The sequence below is a fragment of the Dermacentor silvarum genome, chromosome 2, assembly GCF_013339745.2.
Source record: "Dermacentor silvarum isolate Dsil-2018 chromosome 2, BIME_Dsil_1.4, whole genome shotgun sequence".
Taxonomy (NCBI): Eukaryota; Metazoa; Arthropoda; class Arachnida; order Ixodida; family Ixodidae; genus Dermacentor; species Dermacentor silvarum.
Window position 1 is genome coordinate 48,121,862 of NC_051155.1, and position 15,395 is coordinate 48,137,256.

The 15,395-nt window shown below is 45.2% G+C and overlaps 1 protein-coding gene and 1 pseudogene across 1 annotated transcript in view; both read left to right on the forward strand.

Annotated features, from left to right (window-relative positions):
* The window catches only part of LOC119441448 (uncharacterized), a 56,908-nt gene extending 44,019 nt beyond the window's left edge, over positions 1-12,889 (forward strand). Inside the window, exons 13-16 of the mRNA XM_037706067.2 lie at positions 484-705; positions 5,867-6,034; positions 6,095-6,241; positions 12,343-12,889. Of these exons, the coding sequence (XP_037561995.1) occupies positions 484-705; positions 5,867-6,034; positions 6,095-6,241; positions 12,343-12,360 (555 nt within the window). The 3' untranslated portion in view covers positions 12,361-12,889. The remainder of the gene's footprint in view (positions 1-483; positions 706-5,866; positions 6,035-6,094; positions 6,242-12,342) is intronic.
* Positions 12,890-13,552: 663 nt separating this feature from the next.
* On the forward strand, positions 13,553-13,705 carry LOC119443225 (U2 spliceosomal RNA; annotated as a pseudogene).
* Positions 13,706-15,395: the final 1,690 nt, after the last annotated feature.

Below are 15,395 nucleotides of genomic sequence, written 5' to 3' on the forward strand. Positions count from 1 at the left end.
CCCAACAAGAAGTTCTCTTAAGTTTAGAGTATTCATGGAAAAAGAGCAGGGAATATATTATTAGGACCGTATACGTTAGACATAGGTATCTATAGAAGTTAGCTGTAGAGGTTTTAAGGAGGAGAGATAAGATTAAGGAGATTCAGGAAAAATGCTAGAGTAATAAGCATGTATATAGGTTACTCGTTTAGCTCAAACAGGCTAGGTGATTATTTGTCTCTGTCCTGTTTCAAATAGAATGCCAACATTTATTCAAAATATTTATTTATTTATTTAAATTACCCTTAGAGGCCCTCAAAGAGGGTATTACAATAAACCATCATTATCATCGTCATCATCGTCTCCACTCGTGAAGTGGCAGGCGTCTGCTACACCGCAAAATAATACTAATGCCCTACTGAGTACTAAGGTTCTACTGATTTAACCCCAATTGGTTCCTGCATTCGAAGCTAACCTACATTTCTCACATTTGTTTCTCCTTAGCTCTGCTGGTTATTCTTCATTGCGTCATCATCCTGGCTGCTGCGACCAAAGCAAGGACGTGAGGGGGGTCTACTGTGCGGCAGTGTGGCCGCGTTAGGCCGCCTCCTGGGGATATCGACTGTCATCTTGGCAGACGGCTGCGAGTTTGTTGGGAGCAGTCGCCTTGTCAGCTTAATCGGGATGCTCGCCGCCCTACTCAGTGGATTCCTAGTGTTCGCTTTGGTAAGCATTTTCCTTTATTTGCTTCTATATTCCCCACGCGAAATGATTCCGCCATCGTTTAGTCATAAACGCTGCACTTATCCCCACATGAAGCCTGTGAATATTTTGTCTAGTACTGTTGTGCGAGGCTTGTTGAAAGCCATCGTTCAGTATTGTTGATTTAAAGAACCCCGACGTAACAAAATGGATAATATATTTGAAGGTCAGCTCCAACGATATTTTGGATCACGTAATCCAAAGCCTATTTTAGGATAGTGCAGACACAAAGTAACTTCCGTGCAATATTTCACTTTGGAAATGGGAGTGGTTACACCATGGAAAGCTAGAAAAAATTGTCATTTTTTATACCGGAACTTAAGCCATTAACGTAGGCCGGAAATGACAGAACCCAGAACGATGGGAACCAGCACGCGCCTGAGCGCTCAGGTCCGGCAGCGAGATCAGGGGCGCTGTAATGTAAAGGTATTCCAAACTTTTGTATTCCAATTCTGCAATCAGACCTCCAGGTTGATAAAAAAAAATTCGGGCCATCCCCTCTTCGCTTCTCTGTCAGGGGACTTCACAAAAACCCCGATAGTTCCTCATCTCATATGACGGGTGCACACTGATCATGCACAATGATTATGCATGGCCGAACAAAATAAAAATAATTATTTCTGACTTGACGCCTTTTTGCCATTAGACCTTTGCTATTGGTCAAAAGTTTTCGGGCTGTGCGCACTTCATCTGTTTGTCACGTGACGTCACAAAACTGTGAAAACTCACCGTGTCAAAGTGACGTGTATGTGTTAAAGGTGCATTAATATGCTGAACAAAACTGATTTTTTTTTCTGAATAGCCAGAGATTGCCCCGTTCCGAAAAGAATAGAAGATGGCTGCCCGCCGATCGCTCAGGCACTGGCTACTCGCAGCTCACGGAGAGTAAGGATTTATTTGCGTATAATGAAACCTTTTGCGTGATAGTGGGTTTGTATAAGAGTGGCAGTGTAAGAGTGGGGTTGAAGATTAATATGCACAAGACAGAGATACTGTTCAATAGCCTGGCAGGGGAACAAGAATTCAGGATCGCCAGTCAGCCTCTGGACTCTGCAAAGGAGTACATTTATCTAGGTCAATTACTCACAGGGGACCCTGATCATGAGAAAGAAATTTACAGAAGAATAAAATTGGGTTGGAGTGCATACGGCAGGCATTGCCAAATCCTGACTGGGAGCTTACCACTGTAGTTGAAAAGAAAAGTGTACAGTCATTGTATTCTACCGGTGCTAACATGGAGCAGAAACTTAGAGGTTAAGGGGGGAAGTGGGTTCTAGAAAAAAGTTTTTATTCAAGATATGGTGCTCAAATGTTGTACATATATGTAATGATATGTGCTTATTTTGAATACGCAATCCATTTTGGTTATCTCCTCTGGTTCTAATTCTTTATGAGCTTCTTTTAAATAATTTTTTCAAAGGTTTGCAAAATATGTGTTCTTTCGATTTCGCTAAGGGTATCATTGGCTTCTGTATCTTTCAAGGAATGCTGTAAGACCAACGTTATTGCTCTGCCTTATCTAGAACACGAGTTGTGAGACTTCAAAGTTAGGCACCTTAAAAACACAGTTCTGAGTTTCAACTTCAAAGCCTTGCAACTCATGTTCCAGGTAAGGCAGAGCAATAAGGTTGGTCTTGCGGCATTCCTTGAACTATACAGAAACCATTGATACCCTATTTAACGAAATCAAAAGCACACATACTTTGCAAACCTTTGCAGAATATATTTAAAGGACACTTGCATAAAATTAAAACCAAAAGAGATAAACAAAAATGGACCTCATATATGAAATAAGCACATCAAATTACATATACGTAGGCGCTTACAGCACCATAGCTCAACGAATAAAGATTTTTAAAATTTTCGCTCAAAGGCCTACATCTCTCTTTAAAAAAAAAAACTCGACAACAAGTTAAGGACCGCACAAAGAGCGATAGAACGAAAAATGTTGGGCCTAACGTTAAGAGACAGGAACACAGTGGTGTGGATCAGAGAGCAAACTGGGATAGCCAATATTCTAATTGACATTAAGAGAACAAAATGGACCTGGGCGGGCCATGTAATGCATAGTATGGATAACCGGCAGACCTTAACAGTTACAGAATGGGTACCAAGAGAAGGGAAGTGCAGTCGAGGACGGCAGAAAACTAGGTGGGGTGATGAAGTTAGGACATTTGCAGGCGCAAGTTGGAATCAGCTAGCGCAAGACAGGGATAATTGGAGATCGCAGGGAGAGGCCTTTGTCCTGCAGTGGACATAAAAATAGGCTGGTGATGATGATACAAGACTGGCCGGTTACATCAAGATGCGGACTGCTTGTCACACCATCCTGTCGACCCACCTGAAGTTTCTGCGGCCGACATACCTGACACCGTTCTCTCTCTGACTGCTTTTTGCAATATCGGAGCAGAACGTTATCAAGTCTTTTCGGTAGATATACGACCTTGCTCTGCCAACTCTTTCATGAGGATCCTTTTTAGCGGCATTTTTAACCTTCCGTTGCACGCTGCCGCGATTTTAGACCAGCCACTGCAAGCTAAGTAAGGGGAATCGAACCAATCGCAGATGCCGGCACCACCCTCCTCATCCGATTATCTATTTTCAGTGCGCTGGCTCGGTTGCATCGGAACCCGCTCCACTTGAGCCTGCTTCTGCCTCTTGTCAACCAATTAGATAAGACAAACCGCTCAATGTAGGCAATGCTGGTCGTTTTGAAAGCAAAAAAAAAGTGACCTCCTATAAACGAGGAGAGCGTTTTATAAGGCTGTTCAGACAACGCTGCGGATCACCGCCCGATGCTTGCACGGACGGTTACGTTTGAGTGCAGGAGATTGGAATGAAGACAGATTGCAATAGTTTTACGTTATAGGGCCCCGGCACAAATGTACGGCTCTTGTGACTCATACAACAAGGTACCTGCATCGTGTGCTGAGGTGACTATTAAAATAATTGCGCGATTATCCTTTTGGCTTTGTCAAGGTTACTTGGACTGTATATACCTCTGATTGATAACCATTAACCAATGAATTTAGCCAAAAGGAAATTTATTGAGTTGACCCTTAAGGAGATCTTTTTATCCCATTGTGTGCTGCTTTTAATTTAGTGACGAAGAATAGCACGATAAACAAGGGACGAGAAAGAAACACGACACCCAGCATATTGGTACTTATAATTTTGCAATTCAGTTCCGCAGCAGTCTGCAAGGGGGAAGTGCCATGAAAGGAAAAAATTGTCATCCACATGTCAGTGTACACGAAGCTACAAAGTAAAATGATATGGGTGGACGAATCTTTCTTCAACTGTGAAACCTACTTGTTCTTCCTACTTCTTGTTCCCAGAAGCCCGTAAGTTTCACAGTTGAAGAAATATGTGTTCACCCGTATGGGTTTCCTTGGTCGAGGATTCAATTTCCAGACTAGGTCGAGTTTCTCTTCAAGTAGGAAGCTTTGTTTCGGAGAATCCCACACGCGTTCCCTTCGTGGCTTCATCTTACTGTTGTGTTCATGACAATTTTTTTCTTCCTTAGAATATGAAGCAATATTCACTATTTCTCTTCATTGAGCGCTGTCATTTTCAGATTAGCTTCAAATTAACGAAGTCTTAACGAATTGAAATGGTTATCCGTAGTATTTGCAATCGTGGTGTCGAACCGAAAACCGTACTCGAACCGGAATTTCAGCCGGAATTTAGCTGGAACCCAAACTGGATATTCTTTGAACGTGCCCGAGTCTGAACCGAAAAAAAATAATAATGGTTACCGGTTCGGCACGAAACGGTTCAAGCAAAGAGTGTGCTCAATAGAAAAGCGATTCTTCGAAATACTTCCTTCTTCAATTCGCACCCCCCACTAGCAGATTGTTACGGCTCATGAGTTGCGCTGTTTGCGAAAAGGGGGATATGTCTAGACAGAGACGCCTTGCACTTTGGAACTTGGCCATGCCAGTTCTGTCCCACGGCCGAAAATTTGTTTCAGGAGCTTTGCAGAATCTTCCGTTTCTGTTGAAGCTCCAAATTCGGTCGGTATAAGTTGGCTTGCCATTATTACTAGGTATACCGTAAAACGCTCATGCCAGTATATATGGAGAGCAAAAATAATGGTGTTCTTAAGTAGGAAGAATAGGAATATGAACGAGTTCTTTTTGTGACAATAACACTGTGATCGCGAATGTGATTGTCGTCATCGTCTCATCGCGCAGCAACAACGGCACTTAACGGCACGGGAAATGTGTTATTTGTTGCATGCCATGGTTCAACGTGCGTTCGGCGCTTCCAAGCAGATTGCAACGCTTTTCGATTTTTCAAGTATTTCCTGGGGCGCAATGTGTGTAATTTAGACTTTCTCGTCCGCGCAAGACTGCGCTGCATGCAACTTCCAAAGAAGGAATGTGGCAATATTTTGCTCAAACTGTCCTTGTTCATCATTCAGAAACACCAATGTCCTTACCTACTAACACTAAGTCGAAAACTGAGCAAGATGTCAATTGCTAGCTTCTTTCCTTGCTACATACGAGAAATTTAGTGGCGTAGTTTATGTAATACAATGTGAATGTGCGCTCTCCCCGACAAAGAAAGACGCACAAAAAGTCAGTAAAAAAAGCAAGAATCCAGCACGAAACTGCACGGCCTGCATTTTTTCTCTGGATCAGGCGAGGTTGTATGCGTATTTTACACACAGGTAACTGTTGCAGTCAGTTCACCTCCCCCAGTTCACCAAGCTGAGGTGGGGGGAGGCACGTGTGAAGGCGAGACACCAGAGTAGGAAAAATGCTAGACTTCGCTAAGGTGTGCAGCACGAAGCCAGATACGTTACGGACTCCGAAGAGGCAGCAAGGTGCAAGCAGCGACCATTTACATTTTGGCGTTTGCTATACAAACGAATTCAATCGACAGGATCATGGGCAACAACTTTGACCACGTCTGCGGAAGGGATAGTTCGGCCCTTATTTTCTATAGTGGTGTCCTTGGAGGGCTGGCAGGCTTTCCCTTTATTTTCATCGCGTTTCTGGAACCATCATTTAAGGTAGAATTTTACCTACTTCCCAACAACTGTACGCTTTTCTGTTGCAAATTAACGTCGCGCACACGTCCAAATGTCACATGATTTTTCTGCTCTCGTCTTTACCAGGTGGCGCGCCTCTTCACGCAACAAAGCTTTCGTCGTGACCAGACCTGCCCAGGGATGGCGTTTCGTGAATTCTTGAGCTACCTCTGGTTGAAAGCTCGCGTTCTGCGAGGCCAGGCTGCCTGCAGAAGTGCCTCCGCCGGCAACTCCAATTTGAGTCCGCCAGACACGGTGAGCATGGTGCTTTCTTTCTGCAGGGCAGCCTGACTCATCACCTTGCTTCGTTCGCAGCTGAAACAGCTGCTAGAGCTGGAGCGAGTGGCCTCGGAGATGGTGGAAAGAGCGGACTGCCTGTTTGCAGTGCCAAACGAAGAAAAGGTTGAACGCTGGCAGTCACGGCATCTCAGAACAACGCGTGCCCCTCCCAACATCGTTAGCGTGAGTCATTTGGTCGACTTGACTTTACTTGGTAGACATGCTGAACTGTATCGCATAGTTGGCGGCAAAATTATGTTCGCATGTTGGATCTGCTATAAAACAACCGCAGTGGTCATAGCAGTGTGCCGTATTTTTTTTAACGGCGCCTTTTGAATGCTCTTTTTTTTATTTGGGATCAGAGCCTGTACAGGATTCACAAAACTTCTTGTTCCGTATTAACGTGACAGCTCTTACGATGGTATTGCTCATAAGAGCAAATGCTTGCAACTTGTAATGTTGCACGGTGCCTTTGAATTCAGAAGGCGACTGGTGAATGGCAACCAGCACTTACGCACGAAACGCTTCGTAAATTCGGTGCCTCTTTCGTGAGCACTGTCTGCGAGTGCTTAACGCCCTGACGATCGTCTAGGTATTACGCCACTATCTAGGCGTGATATAGCACGATTGGTGGGCGCCCAGGCATGAGCCTATGACGAAACGCTCTTACGTATTTTTAGATAAGTTTTTTTTGTCAATGCGGGCTCCCCCCATAAGACTCCCACAGTAACAAGTATTAGTGGAACCCACGAATGTCGCATGTATCGGACAGCATTTAATCTGTAATACAGACCGGGTCTGTTTACTCAAGTGAGTAATAATTTGATCAAATAGACCTCGAAAGACATTTTCTCATTTTCCTCATAGGCTATAGCGTTTCCCAAGCATAGGCACTGACTAGTGAAGATTGTGATCGTAGGATAGTCTACAGCAGAGGTTCTCAAGCATGTTTGTTCCGAGGAACCCTGCTAAGCTCCATAAAGCGCCAAAGACCCCCCCTCCCTTCCCCCCAAATTAACCGAATTAAAATGTCCTAATTAAACTAATGTCGAATTATCCAGGGTATTAAGAAAACAATAAATGAATGCTTACTACGTCAACACGCTTTTATTTACTGAATGCATCAGCAAATCTTGTTTCTGTTTTGCACAAAAGCAGTGGGGAAGCTGAAATTGTTGTCATCTCATGGCTGATTAGAGCTAGCAGCGGTGAAGGCCTCGCAACATCCTTCACAGCGCGGCGGCGGCACGTGTCTTCATCTGCAGACACGCTTTCCACTACCGCGCGGACATCCGGTTATTTTTTCGCTAGTGAGCTGGTCGCCAACAAATCATCCGTCCATCGCGATGTAGCCGGTGCTCTTAATCTTTGACATTTTTGCACTGCGTCAAAGTGTAACTACCTACTGCTTACCGCAACCGCTGCTGACGAAACCGCGGCCGTTATCGACGCGATCATGGACAGCGACCTTGCGGTTCAGAAGGCAGACGGCCGACGCACGCACCAAGTCAAAATGAAACTACCATTTGCTGCTACAAGTGCGGACGAATCCGCAGTCACTATTAATCGCTATCGATGCGATCATGGATGGCGACTACGCAGTTGTGAAGGCACGCAGCCGACACGTGCACCGAGCCAAAACAAAACTACTGTTTGCCGCAACTGCTGCGGACGAAACTGTGGTGGCTATCGACGCGATCACAGATGGCGACTACGCACTTATGGAAGCACGCGGCTAGCCGCCAACGCAGTGTTACGCGTGGCAATTAATGCAATAATAAGGGCTTTGAGGGCACAAATCAGCACAAAGCATTCCGGCATTGCTGTCAGTCACGTATCGCGTACGATTGCTGCTGAGGACCATGGCGATGCGGACTGCGCCGCTTTGTTTTTGGACACTAGCGCCATTTTTGCTCTTTCGTGGCGCGCATTTGTGGTGCTCCGCGCATTTATTTTTTTATTCCTCCGACTTATACGTCAGTGTGGACGCTATCGGCACCTACCCTATCTACAAATGGGAGAAATTCGCATGTTGGTAAGTTACGGCCTCCAAGATTCAATGCGAAAGCTTAGGTGTGCTGCCCGTTTTCGAAGGTTAGGTGGCTACAAGCTGCTTGCAGATTTATTGCGCAGTTCACGCACTGCCGTTACGCGCTGTGATGTGCTTTTTTACACTCGGGCATGGGTAATGGAAGTTCTGTGGATCGAGCACACCTCTTGTTCGCCGTTTTAGCCACTTAATTGGCGAGCGCGGGACCACAAAAAATTTATCAGTGGCTCGCGGAACCCCAGAGTTCTGCGGAACCCGCTTTGAGAACTGATGGTCTACAGCGAACTACATAGGGTTGTTACAAATGAGAAGGTTCATGAATTCAGCCAGCTATTGTTGAAAGGCGCGAGCACGGCCAACTGGAGCATTTGGTCGAAGCCCTCACGCTCAAATATAAACTTTCTACACACAGCACATAGCTGCGTGGATAATTCTGCGCCCTGGAGAGGGCGTAGAGCCTGTAATTGACAAATGCGCTTCATACTATGGGAGATTACCTCTAAATCTTGCCTAGGTTTCACTCCGATATAATTTTATGTTTCTTTAGCACCACTATTTTCACGAGACTATCTATAAATGTGTCAGGCACAATTCAAACACATGTTGCATGAGTTGCATCGCTGCACGCGACAAGCCGAGTATCGCAGTTGCTTTGTCGTCTAGTCTGATGTGCGTCTAGTCTGATATGGAGCTTACTTACTATGAGGGGAAAATCAATAAGAAGCTGAAGGAAAATGACCAAGTTGGAGAGAGGTATTCCGATGCACCCTTAATATTCTCTGCTAGCTTTCTACCAATTCTTACCAGCCGTTCTCGTCCTTTATTATGTATGTGTATCTTTGTGCATGAAGTATGTTTTAGAGTGAAAGCTCTACTACGCCATGTCTCGCAAGGTCATTCATCGCATCACAATGACCTTGCGCGAGCCGCCGGAGCGCAAGTGTGGCAGGTGTGACGTCACGCCATGTGATCCGCTGCGGAAAAGTGTCGCAGCTGCGCTCGCTCGGAGCCTCGCCGCTGCGTTACCACATGGCTAGGCGAGGCATTAACGGCTGCTTCACCGATGCTTGATCGCTCAGTCTCGCCACGGATGGCGTGCCAGCTGGGCCGTGTGTGCGTGTGCTTCAGCGTAAGTGACAGGGCGAATCCAATCATCCAGTAAAAATAGCTAGACGGCAGGCTGCGGAATCTCAAGTAAAGGCAAAGTTGGCTGCTGTAACACTGGAGCAAAGGGAGGCCAGATTAGCACGTTATACAGAAACTTACCAAGTGCAGAAGCGCGCATTAATGGAAACACTGTGTGCATAGTCTTTGCAAAACCAAGCCAAACATACCTTTTGCTCATGATAACGAGGTTTACAAGAGTTAAACCTTAGCTAATTTCTTTTCTATGCTCATATTGACAACGTTCCCCCTTTTTTTGTATTCGGCTGCTGCAGATACTTATCGCTTGAGCCTTGCCGCAAGTTTCACGAATATGTGTGTACAAACCCATTTGCTTCTGCTACTAACTTTCGAATGTTTCAATTATCAAGGCACTGATATTCATTTACACATTTTCACGTCTGGCTTTGTATACCTCACTCCGTGAGCGAAGCGCGAGGTGCACATAATGCAAAACTGTGCAAGACGGCTTGTGTACTAAGTATACCGAGCGAATATGTATCTCTAGTAAAATAAACTCGTAAGAAAACATCTGCATCTACCAGGCAAAGATTTATTCACACAGTCTTTAAATAACGCGATGCGCAGGTTGTGCGCTCCCGAGGATATATTCTGAGCATGCCTACTTCAGACAGCGCCGCCTCGTGGCGTCATCAAGGAAAGGGCCTGCTATCCACCCCCGCACGAAATACTTCCCAGTCGTAGAGAGATTGCATGAAACTTTATGTTCCCAATATTCTAGTTCACTATAGCCGTTTAGTACTTCTTTATGGTCAGTCATGTTGTCAGTGCTTTAAAATGATTCAATATGTATCAACGTAATTTTTATTTTTAGGGCTGTTAGATCGTCGCAAAGAGACAGCGCTTTCTCGCATTTCTCGCAATGCTGTTTGGAAAAAGATGCACGTGTAATTGTATGCTACTTTATCATTTGAGATGTAATTATTGCAATGTGCTGAAGAGTGGTATTTTATCGAACCTCCGTAACTACAATAATGTCATACGAGTAATATTATAATTGTTGTGAGTACCTTTTTTTATCGCTTGTTGATTCACTGGAAACAAAGGAAGTTTGTTGTGTTGAATGCCACTGTTGTTGTATAGCAGTTTTTCTTTTTTTTTCATTTACTTCTTTTTCTTTTCTTTTTCCTATTATTCCCATGCTCGTGTACATTTTTACAACCCACTTCCTGTTTGGGCCTTTGTAATATTACTGAATGAATAAAAATAAAATAGAGATACTCGCCTATACGTTTCTCTAGGAGTGATGCACCAGCCCTGGTGTCGTGTCTTGCATGGCCCGCGCAGCGTGCGGTCTAGACTGATTTGGAAACGCAGTACTGCACTTATGATTTGCACTTATGATCCTATGTGCGAGTTTCTGATGTCTACTCCAAATTTATCTAAACACGGCAAACACAAAGCATTCCCTGTTTAAAATCGAACGGATAAGGTCACCACTGCGCCCTGCGTGCGAACTGCAGAAATATATTGCCCACCCAATCTGTTGCTTGCAGGCTGTATACACTACAAAGAACAGCCTTATTGTCTGCACTCAAAATTCACTAACTGTCATCTTTTGAACTAAGTCAAATACTTGGACCATGGACTCACACTGCCTGTGCATCTCGCGTAATGAAGACACTTTCTTGTTTCCTTTAGTCAAGTGTTGAGTGTTGTGTTTTGCGTATGTTTTGCATTTACAGTGTGAACTGTGCACATCATTTCATTTTTCATCCTATACACCTGGAGTAGTATGCTAGTCATGCCACCAGCGAACCGCTCCAGGATCCATTAAATCTCTCTCTCTCTTTCTCTGGACCCAATGCAAAATGTTGAATCCGTGCAAGATTTGAGCGTGAACAAGCCACCTGTTTAGCCAGTGGTGTCAGATATACCTGGCGCTCTTAATGACATAACATTAGTTACATAAAACCAAACCCTTTTGTATTTAGCAGGTGCTAGCACACCCGAAGGGTGGGGTGACTGGCTGATACACCTTCGCTGTTTTTGCGGTATCAGTTGCTCAGATTGACATACATACGACCAACAGTCGAGTGCACTTGAGACCAGTCAACTGGTAATTTCTGTTCATCGATCAAGTGACGACGTGTTTGAGGACAGTGTACAGTCGAACCCGGGTATATCACACTCGCCAAAAAACGTTTATTTGTTCGATATATGGCATAATTCGATATAGGCCTGCTATAGGATTTGATGACGCAAAGGCACATAACAATATGAAAAGTACTTTATTAATATGGTGGCTTACTTGCGTGCCCTACTTTGGAACAAAATAGTCCTGGATTTTCTTCTGCTTCAACGACTTCGCTGCCTGCGACAGCACGCACGCCTCCACGTTGTCCAAGTCGGAGCAGCTGAGGCCGCAACCTTCTATATTCACTGCAATAGCGCCGGACCAAAGCAAGTGCACTAATCACTTCAGAGGATGTAGGCAACGGGCCATCGTCAATTTCCTTATTGCTGTCCATGCTGAATGAGGACTTGAGGAAAAGAGGCAGCAGCAGGCACATAAGCATAAAGAAAGAAAAATGGCGCTCACTTGTACCGCCTCCGCGCCTCGGAGAAAGCACGACGGCCTCTGATTGGCTGTAAGCGCTGCGAGCAGGCCAGGATCATTTTTTACAGGGGTGTGTTCGCCCGTGCACAGCCGGGTCTAAACCACTTTTTCTAGGGTGGCGCCGGCAGTTTTCCCCGCCACCGCGAGGGAAAGCCAACTTGCTGGGGCACTTTTGAGGAACATGGAGTTTGATATATCGGTTGTCGTTGATATCTTCGTTCGATGTAACAGTAACTTTGCTATATATTCTCAATGTAAATTTACCGTGTTTAGAAATTGTTCGATATATGGGATAGTTTGATATAAACGGGTTCGATATAGTCGGGTTCGACTGTACTTAAACATACCTTCATATTGACGTAGGGAAAGTGCTTCATGGATTAACCTGTGCAGAAGTGCTTGTGATCCATATATCGAGTTTAGCCGATGCATATTATGTGAAAGCCGGTCTAATCATTTTGCTTTGTTTTTTCTCTATCTTCTGTTCAGAGCCAGAAAAGCGACTGAAGATCCTCCAACTTCGCCTCTGGTACTGCTCCGGTGTACACTTCTATTTCATGGAAACGAGTTTTTAAAGGAGTGCTACCTCACTGTCACCGGTAAAGAACGAAAAAAAAAAACAGGAAAGAAAAAGAAACAGCATGGTCTGAGCATACTTCTTGTCAAGTCTCAACAGCTACGGCCGAAAGAATTATGCTATGTGTTAGCTTTTAATATTGATTCAAACAAATGACGCAAGATAATCTGTATTGCCATAGAGACCTCAGTATTGTGCAAGTTTGCACAACATATATCAGCAGATTTATAAGTATTTGATTTTCTTGTAAGTATTAAGCTGTACTGCACTTTATATGCCAATTATTTTTTCTGTTTGTGCAACAGTTTATGCGAAGGCGCCTTGATTTTCCAGGATCTAGCAATTTACTTTCTGACGTCATCCATTCTTTTGCAAATGCCACGTGCAGGTTGCACAAGTATTTCTTTCTTTTTTCATTTCATTAGCTCACAAATAAGTGCTCATGTACAATTTTTCAAGTAATAAACACAGGGTTCATGATGTACGAGTCACATTTTTCTTCAGCATGTATCGGCGCTGATCATGGATGAAAGCATGGTATACTGCGTGATCCCCCTCCCCATTATGTGTAACACGCATGGCACCAACATGATGGCACGTTTCCTATTAAGGAATCTGTTGAAGTTACTGGTATGTGGCATTTAGATGGGCACAGTTATATGTACTGTGCACCTTGCGTCCGGCCTATAATTGGGAAAATGAAAAAAAAAAGTCATCAGGCTACAACATTCATACGGGGATGGATTACGAGCGAAGCTGTTTAGGCTGCATAAATGGGCTGCATACATGGGCTGCATACATGGGCTGCAGACATGGGCTGCATGCATTATGAAATCATGCAGTTTTTCACACGGTACCACACTACGCCGACACAAGTGCTACCGCGGTCATCGCACCTCCTCTGCAGCTGCCGCACCTGCTGCTGCAACCATGCCGGCACCTCCGACGCGTGTAACGTTAAAACCACAGGAGCGCAGGCCACGTGCACAGGCACCGTCGCCACACTCTTTCCCCCTTTCCTTATTCGTCAAAGAAGATTTAAAACAAATAAAGCGCATGAAGGCCAACTTGCTACACTAAGAGCACTTTCCCTCACACACACACACACACACACACACACACATATATATATATATATATATATATATATATAATATAGTGTGGACCCAAGATATTAAACTTGTTTTTGGAAGTTGGCGGAGTAATTCAAGCCTGCTTCACCTGCGTCGCGGGTCGGCCCGGTATTGTACTATCTCCGGGATTGGCCCACGCATTCCTGTACGCACGTCGTGCTACGGCCGTAAGCCAGCCATGGTACCCCTCTGGGAACGCATGTGGGGGATGCATACGGGGACTAGAGGTAAACAGCTTCGCTGTAAAAAATTAACGCAGAAACTCCTCTGGGACTTGTTTATGTGTGCGCAAGCATTGTGCCACTTGCTCATCTCCACGCAGCCTGGTGTCATCATAATATTATGAAACTTGATCCGACTAGTATACAGCCTTATCAACCCTTATCAGTTGTTATCAATCTTATCGGACTAGATCCGACCCTTATCAACACTTATCAGTTGGTATAAACCTTCTGCGGACTTGATCCATGCCTTATCAACCCTTATCAGCCGGTGTAAGTGTGCTGCTAGAGGCGCTAGTTAGTTCTTTAATTGCTGCTCGGAGGGCTTAAGATGGTTGTTTTTCTTCAACTTGGTCTCGTGGAACGAAAAGGCTAGCATTTTCTCAATGATCGTTGCTTGACCAGCGAAATACAATGGGAGGATTAAGTGCCAGTGGTAGGCGCCCGTCGCGGCAACGGTGCCGAGGTTAGGCAGAGGCACAGCTCATGACATGCCAATTATACCTGACAGGTGGTGAGGCGAGTAGAGCCGGCTGGCACTGAGCAAATGTAGAGGGTGCGTGACGACGCCATTAGCACCCAGACGACCTAAAGAAGAGGCAATATCGGTGATTCGTCACGTACATCGCGTGCAGGCGACCTGACAGCAAAAGCTTCGATGTCCGTGACTGTCGCTGGCTCCCTGATGTGCGCGTGCCGGGCGGGTAATGGGCACAGAGAGCGTGAACGCAGTACGCATTATTCACCACGTGCACATTTTGCATGGTGACCACCTTTGACAACCCGTTTCGGAGACCGTTGCCAATTGACCATCGTGAAAAGCTTCTCTGAGCAAGCATTTATTGAATAGGGGTACGTGAGCCCAAAGTGTCGGTTGACAGGTTTCATTGACGTATGCCCGCAGCTACTACCCTATCGGTTTTTCTAAGAAGTGCGAGCGGGGAAGGGGTCAATCACTTCGGCTTACAGGTACTGCCTGCTTATTAGGATTTTATTGAACCCATTGTGCTGGGCGCTGTGGCTTTGCCAGGGAGCATGCATGCTATGCATCTGTCACCCCCCCTCCCCCTTTCTTGGAACATTGTTTTTATTTGTATGTTGTTTTGAGGGATAGGGAGAAAGATACCGTAAAAGGTGGTTAGAGAAAAGAGCTCTTGGAAGAAGTGCAATACTGGAAGCGCCGGCGAACAAGACGATCCTAGCACAGGATTCGTGATTGGTGCGTCGGCAGACCAGTCATAGCCACTCGGTGGCGATTGGGTGGTAAATGCTTGGGGCGGAGCACCGAGGGGTAGAAAACATGGCCCCGTTGCGCCGTCCAAGTGTTCTGGACAAACTACGGTGCTATGCACCATCGACTATGTCGATATAGGGTCGCCCTATGTGTACCAGTTCCGCCTTGTATGTGTACTTGCATTTGTAAATTCTTGTAAATAGTTGTAAATAGAAAGTGTATTTTTTTCTCGCCATCTCTGTGTCTACTTCAAACCCGCGAACCCGTCGCCGCTATCGTTAGCGGCAGTACATCCTCTACTTGCGTAGACCAGCTCTGGCGGTGCGTCTTGGACGCCCAAGTAGAGGAGTGGTACAGAAGACCCTGAACTTTACTGT